At 42.7% G+C, this 7,786-nt stretch overlaps 1 protein-coding gene across 1 annotated transcript in view; it reads right to left on the bottom strand.

Moving 5' to 3' along the window:
• The window catches only part of Sptlc3 (serine palmitoyltransferase long chain base subunit 3), a 186,076-nt gene that overhangs the window by 35,825 nt on the left and 142,465 nt on the right, over nt 1-7,786 (bottom strand). Inside the window, exon 8 of the mRNA XM_004634340.3 lies at nt 4,417-4,636. Within this exon, the coding sequence (XP_004634397.2) occupies nt 4,417-4,636 (220 nt within the window). The remainder of the gene's footprint in view (nt 1-4,416; nt 4,637-7,786) is intronic.

Below are 7,786 nucleotides of genomic sequence, written 5' to 3'. Positions count from 1 at the left end.
TTTTCTTTTATAAGTTGAGACATTTCTGAGTCGGCCATGAACATTCTTAGTGGGAGTAAGTAGCTGATCGGTGCAACATCAGGCCTTAGACACGGTGACTGTCTGTCCTGCAGTCTCGCTCCTTGGAAGGAGGCTGCTGTCTCCCAGAGTCAGAATTTGCAGGGGAGGACTCACTTGTGTGGTTCAGAAGGTGGGGCTCTTAGAGTAACTCCTGGAGAGTGTCACGGAAAGCCTCTGCTCTTGCTCTCTGATTCCCTTCCTTTGATACTGTTCCTGGCGCCATGAGCCATCAATTAAGAATGGGCTTGGTCTTTTGCAAGGCTAGACTGGATTGTGTCTTTCTTCAGGGTGGAATACAGGGCTCCCCAGAATGAGGTTTGTAAGTCCAGTTCAAAACCCTGATTATTTTCTTTACCATAGGCCTGGAGTTCAAGGGCAAGGGTTGGTTTTCAGGAGGAAATCAGACAGGAGGCTCTTAGAATAAACATCTTGGTACTCACTCCATGACCCCTATTTACTTCAAAGGGCTGTTAAATACAGTCAGGGCTGAGAACACTGGGCCAGAGGCAGCTTTGTAAATGGGCTGCCTTTAGCTAGCCTGCAAGCTGCTGGGCTAATGACCATTTAAAACTTGGTCATCTAGTTTTACTTTCTTCTGCAGAGTCTAGCTCTGCAGTTGATCAGTCAAGAGGGTAACCTTTGCTTCATTTATTTCCAAGCCTCTGGTCAGCCCAAGGAAGTTATGGAAGTCAGGGGGCAGCAGTAGGCATCTAGGGGGACTCCAGATCCATGATCAGAGAAGGGTGGAAGCTCTGTAGTGTTAGTCCCCTGCACATGCCTTCCCAGGAACTAGACTAGTAACAAGTTTAAAAAAGAAACTTAGCTCCATCATCTTGAGAGAAGCCATTTGTGACATGGAGCTCTGATAGGTGGAGAAAGTCATTCTTTCACATTTCATCTGAAATTTTTGCATGCATGAAGTCCTCCAGGTAGACGTTATGGTGCAGAAAGAGCAGTCCCAAGTGCAAAATGAGCAAAATTCAAAAATCTTGCAGGTTCTTAGGAATTGTTTCAGCAGTTTTGTGGAGGAGGAGAAAGGAGGCCACAGCCCAGCAGCAAGCTCCAGTGCACAGAGGTGACTTTGTAGGACATCCTAGGAGGGCAAGGCGGAGGCCAGTACAGATCCCCAGCTCTCCATGGCAGTACTTAGCACCAAGCAATGTTCTCTCCCCTTGTTTGTTTCCAAATCTTGTTTTCTTTTATGATTCATTTAGTTGCTAATGTGGAAAGACAGTTTGGATCTCGGCCTATTCCATAACAATCTCCCAAACCTCATGGTCACCTTTATTGAGAAAATAGTCCCTCTATGCCAAAATTAATAAGGCTGTTTAAAGATACATCAGGGTGAGAGCATTCTTTTTAAAAAATGTATTTGGTACAGGGTCTCACTATGCAGCTTGGGCTCATAGTGCTTCTCCTGTTTTCAGCCTCCCCAGCGTTGGGATTACAGGTGTGTGCCACCACGCCTGGACTTGGTGGCTGGCTCAGTGCGCCTAGGGGCAGGGCTGGCATGGCGTAGGTGCTGGGGATGGAACCCTGGTCCCTGTACTTTCCTAAGCAGGTGCTTAGTCCACTGAGCTATCTCACTGCCCCAGAGCATTTTTACCTTTATATAGACTTTTGACTCTAAGTGATTATTATCAAATCTCAAAGTTCACTGAGAACCCCATGAACAGAGAAACTAGAGTTTCAGAGATATATCAGTTCTAACATTTGTTCAGTTAATTTTGATGCTTTTGTGTCCATTAGTTTAGAATTACAGGTATTTTGTGGTAACCCCTAAAACATGAGATATATACTGTAAATCTCACTGTAAATGTATATAATATATACATCCATATGTATATATTGTAAATAGTTTGTATATGGTGCAGCTGTGGAACTTGGAAGACTGTACTCTAGGAGCTGGGGAGATGGCTCAGTAGAATAAGCGCTTCCCTGGCAAGTGCAAGGGTCTGAGTTCAAGCCCCGGTTCCGCAAAAAAAAAAAAAAAAAAAAAGACTGTACTCTAATTACTCAAAGACAAGTATAAAGATTGTTTCAAATAAAAATCTTGACTATTTCTCCCACCCCCTATACTTTCTGTTAAAAGGAAGAGTTTAGAACAGACTCAAAATAAAAATCCTTACACAATTATTCGAAATTCAGAAGCAAATATATGATTTAAATGGAAACTGTGGATAATTTAAAATGAACACAACAATTTAAAGGCGCAGAGGTGTAGAGGTGCACACACCCAAGTTGTGTGACTTCGGGTCCTCATAAGGCAGGCAAGAACCAATTCATCTGGCTTCCACACAATCTCATCCAAATCGTGCCCCACGGGTGAGTATTGAACTTTTAAACCATCAGAGGATGACACATGCACACACCGAAGTGTCCGCCTAACACCTGGTCACCCTGTGGGTCTCTAATACTACCCTATTTGTTCCAAGTCTCCCATCTTGCTGTTTTAGGGCAATGTGGCATCTCAGTAAGGGTTCAGGAGTGTCCATCAGACGTGCTCTAATTCCTGCTGCCATCTGGCGGTCAATTAAAAAAACTACACTGTGACGCCAACGTGGGCGGGGGGAAGGCACACAGCTGACATTTCAGAGGAAGGAATGCACATACTTTTTCTGCAGTACAATTCATGTCATTTCCACAATTCTCAGTATCTCCTCCAAATTAATAGCAGTTGGGCAGACAAGTGTTCCTTTGCTTTTAAATATTCTAGGTGACCTCAAAATTGGAAGCATGAGAGAATCAGAAGGAGCTGATGCTTAGAGGAGTTGTTACAGACCTTTGTTTAAGGTAGGTGCCAGAGGAAGGCATGCTAAGGAGAAAAATAGGACTTGTGTCCAAATTGACATTTCAGGGTTCTGTTCGCTCCAGTTTATGCAGGTGCCTTCGGTGCAGGAAACAGTTACAGTTGGTTAAAAATTTTGTACCTCAGAACTGCTGCTAAAGTAATCACAAAATCATGACCTCACGATATCACCTGGATAAGGGAGCTCCTAAGTTTGAAGCCTTTGGTGTCCAATGCTGTGACAGGCAGGGAATATTTAACGTTTCACCAGATTTTTTTTTGGTACTGGGGATTGAACTCTGGACCCTGCCCTTGCCAGGCAAGCACTTATTCTACAGAGCTATCTCCCCAGCCCACCTTTCACCAGATTTAGTCAAAATTTGGGAGAGCAGGAGCATTACTTGTGTTTTTAGCATTATCCAGCTAATTCCCACAGGTCAGTGGAAGGTGGACGGGAAGCAGCAGCTGGAGTCTAGAAGGCAGCGCTTATGGAAGGAGAAAGCCACTTGCAATTCTGCACAGTGTAAGGATCTGTGCGTCTCCTGGCTGGCGCAGTGATCAAAATGATGTCTGTTGTCTTAAATCACTTCCACGGACAGGAGTGCTTCCTGCTGCGCTCCCTGGTTTGTCTGACTGGTTAACCAGGAAGTTGAACTTGGGCTGTGCTGCTGACAGTGGCTAAGGAATCACCACACGTGGGTGCACCCAGTTCAGGCCTGCTGTGTTGTGCTAGGTGGAGTCCGTGCCATGGCCACCCAGTCCCTTGGGAACAGGGCTGTGTTGTGTGAGATAACCGTTGGCATTTAGCTGAGGTTGTCTATAAAAGGGTAGGGCAATGGTTCTTGACCCCTTATCTGGGTTTGAATATTTGTTTTCTTCTTCTCTAAAATTCTTTCAAATATTTTTTGTTTGTTTTTTTGTTTTAGAGTCACAAACCCTTTGGTGATATGGATGCAAGGATGAGAAGGATAGTACGCAGTTCACAGTTCAGTCCCATTACATGGAATTCTTTCAGGAGACACATGAGATGTTAGAGTTGATGAGTTGACCCAGTGCTTTTCCAGCACTGTGGGGGAAAGAATCATTGTGCAGAAGAAATATCTTAAAAGTCCATTCCTGATCTGGCCAGTGTTGTGATCAAAACTTTTAAAATACACATGATCTTTCTGTCCTGCTGCTATTACGTGCTTTATCTTTCATGCCACCATAATCAAAGTACTTACCATTTCCATAACCTCCCTTATCACCTCTGGGGCTGGGTGCACACTGTGCACTCTTTGTGAGATAGGACCTGCCATTATTTGTCAACAAGGGGGACATTCATCCCATAAGACACCCCATACTCCCCCGCAGGGCTCTCCTTCTGCTTCTTAATCTGTATCTTGTGCCCATTGTTGGCATCATTTTATTATAATTATGATTATACAATCCATGCTCTTCTTCACTACTGGAAAATTATCATCAACATGCCTCTTCTTACTGTCCTGTGAGCCCACTGTGGCTGGGCTGCAGCAGGCTTCAAGCAGACACAGGTTTTAAAAAAAGACACAAGGAGTCCCCTTTCTCACCTTTTTTCCAGCTATGTAACCTCCGGAGGCGCCAAAGCTTTTGGTGAATGTGCCCATGTACACGTCAACATCCTCAGGGTCTAGACCAAAGTATTCTCTGACACCCCGGCCAGTGGGACCTACAGACCCAATACTGTGTGCTTCATCCATGTAGAGGTAGGCCTTGTATTTCTTCTTCAGAGCCACGATCTCAGGCAGATTCACAATGGAACCTTCCATGCTAGGGCAGAAGAAGAAATGCGTGTAATACACACCCCTCCGGGGGGCTCCAGCAGTCTTTTTCTAATACATCCTACACAGTTTGCCCCAAACCAGGCAGGGGTGAAGAGGCATCCTATGCTTTTCTTCTGAAGACATATTTTATGGGATTAAGACAATGATTTCAGTGTTGTGAAAGAGCTTGGCATATCTATGTTATTTGAATAAAATAGTTTATATTGAGTTATTACAGCTAATCCCCAGGCAAGCCGTAAGCTTGCTCTATTGTTGACCATATCTATTTGCAAAGTTGATTATCATAACTAGACTGACTATTTTTGATTCCAGGTGTTCTGCTAGTCTTAATTAAATTGCTCCATGGACCTGCTTTTATTGACTTCCCACTGCCTGTTTAGCCAGATCTGCCTGATCTAAATTCAGTGCTTGCATCGCCAAAAATTTAAAGAGGGAATTAAATACACAGAGAAGAACTTATGGAAGACATTGCTGTACTAATAGAAGCATAGCAGACTGTCCCTAGGACCCATGTTTATTGCTCACTTATAAGTCAAAGTCTTATTTAAGGCACCTGGGGGTGTTGCTTTTTTTTTTTTTTTTTTGTTCCTTTAGAGAAATGAGACATAAGTTGGATGAATGCTGGTATTTCCTGAAAGACTGAAGACAAAAGCTGCTGGGTTCCTCTCGGGAGTTCTCATTCAGAAAGGTTGAGAATACAGAGGCTCCCAGATGATGCTGGTATCAAAGGTGGGGAAGAGCACTCTGACACTGTTGCTCCAGATAAACTCCTTTGTTTTAGACCTATGTGTGTTTTTGTTTTTATGATATTGTAAATTGAAAAAAACCTACCTTAATTCTTTCAGGAAAGAGAAAAATATAAAATCAATAAATAGAATTAAGTTTATATTTACATGACATCTCTTGGAACATAATAGATTGAAAAGAACCTTGGACTCTAATCACTTCTCAGAACACTTAGTAAGGTGTGTCAACAACACACGTGGTTTTGACCCACAGGCGAGTTCTATGGGGACACACAGACACACACACTCACTACACAAAGGGATGTGTCAAATGACTCGCAGCCCTTTGATTCAGTTCAAAAACTTATCGAATCAGAGAGTTCAACTTTTTACTTCCTAGTTTACGATATTCTATGTAATGTAATTTTAGAAATATGTCTGAGTGTTAGATTGATTTGGTCAAAATAGTCTAGCTGGTTGTGCAGCTATTCAAACCAGTAGGAGCTAGCCGAGAGCCAAGGGGTTGTGGAGTACAATGTTTGTGTGTTTCACAAGGTCAGCTTGGATGCTGGGGTTTGGATTTTGGTGAAAAAAAGATCAAATAGTTTCTCCTGCAGAATTTTTTTTTTTTTTTTTTTTGAACCAGGGATTGAACTCAGGCCCTTGGGCTTGCCAGGGAAGCGCTTATTCCACTGAGCCATCTCCCTGACTCTCCTGCAGAATTTTTTAAAAATCAATTGCTCTTTAAAGTTATCTCAACTTCTTACTAAGTTGAGAGGGAGGCCATCACTGGTCAGCTGTGAATTTAGGCAACTTTTTATTTTTTTGGCCAGCTCCACCCACCCTGAAGGTGGGCCTGGAGCAGCATGTGGTCCCCTGTGCATGCTTAAGCCTGCCTAAGCAGGCGCTTTAGACCACTGAGCTATCTCGCCTGCCCCAGGCAATTTTCTTTCATGATGTCCACTATCTCAGTTTCTTCGTGAAAGCCCAGTAAGTGCAGAGATGGCGCCCTGCTGGTAAGATCGTTCTAATCATGGCTAGAAGTCAGGCTTATAGAGATCCTGCCCCATAATGCCCGGCCAGGGACCTGTCAGGAGGAGAAGTGGGAGAGGAAACAGTTGTAGCAAGAGATCTAACCTGCGAAACTGGGAGCCTTTGACTTTGCTATGTTGAATTTTCTAGAAAGGAGGCTCCTGGGTGTCATGGTGGTTGTCAAACCTAATAAATGTCTTGAGGCTTTCAGAATTCTACAATTTTCTTCTCATCTTTAAAGTGTCATAAATTAGTAACACAAATGTGTCGAAAACTTAACATGTCACAAATGGCCATTCTTTGTTCTGGAGATGAATTTGACAACCAGCAAAGGTTAGGTAGAATAGTGTTTATAGACACTGAGGGCAGTGGATTAACTATCCTTTGATGGGGCTGCTTTAGCTAATGTTAGGAGCCTGCCCACCAGGTTTATATTTCTTCCTTTCAGATCAGTGACTCTACAGTACTGATGACTGTAGAGTTAATGTAGGACATACAAAGATTCCTACGGAGAGCTCAGCTTTTATAGAGTTATCTCCATCCACACTAAGTTTTCATTTTCTCTGTGTGGACCTTTACTTAAGAGTAGAATATTAAGAGTGAGGCATGCATAAAGTGTTATCTATGTTTTCCGATGAATTATTGTTAAAAAGTATCAAAAACAATAGAGAAGAAAGAGTAGGATTTCATTCTTTCTTCATTTACTAGAAGATTCTGTTTTTAACTTCAATAGAAAGAAAAGAAACTAAGCTACAACTATAGTTGAAGGTAATTTGAAAGTTTGTGTTGAGACTTGACTTATTCTTTGACCAGGAAGCTAGTGAGTAATTTTTAAACATCTTTTCTATCACATAATGTAACTCCTTAAAAAATATCTTCTCATCATTTTTTTCATTTTTGCAGAACCGAGGATTGAACTCAGGCTCTTGTGCTTGCAGGGCGGTGCTTGCACTGAGCCATCTCCCTGGCCCTTCATCATTTTTCCCCACATATAAACAAACTTGCATGGGAGAAAAATTTTCTTGTTGGGACCAAGAGGAAAAAGGAGAGAGAGAGAGAGAGAGAGAGAGAGAGAGAGAGAGAGAGAGAGAGAGAGAGAGACAGAGACAGAGACACAGAGAGAAAAAGACAGAGAGAGACAGAGAGACAGAGAGAGTGAGAAGAGGAGGAAGAAAAAGAAAGAAAGAGGAGGAGGAAGGGGAAGAGGATATGGAGATGAAAGAGGAGAGAGCAAACATTAAAAATTACTCTTAGCTGTGTATTGGTGTACATCTGTAACCCCAGAATTTGGAAAGCTGAGGCAACTGCAAATTTAAGGCAAGCCTGGGCTACATAGCTTGTCTCAAAAATCAAATCAAATCAAATCAAATCAAATCAAA

The sequence above is a fragment of the Octodon degus genome, unplaced genomic scaffold (assembly GCF_000260255.1).
Source record: "Octodon degus isolate 3935 unplaced genomic scaffold, OctDeg1.0 scaffold00060, whole genome shotgun sequence".
NCBI lineage: Eukaryota > Metazoa > Chordata > Mammalia > Rodentia > Octodontidae > Octodon > Octodon degus.
Note: the sequence above shows the minus strand (reverse complement) of the source record. Positions and strands in the feature narration are given on the sequence as shown.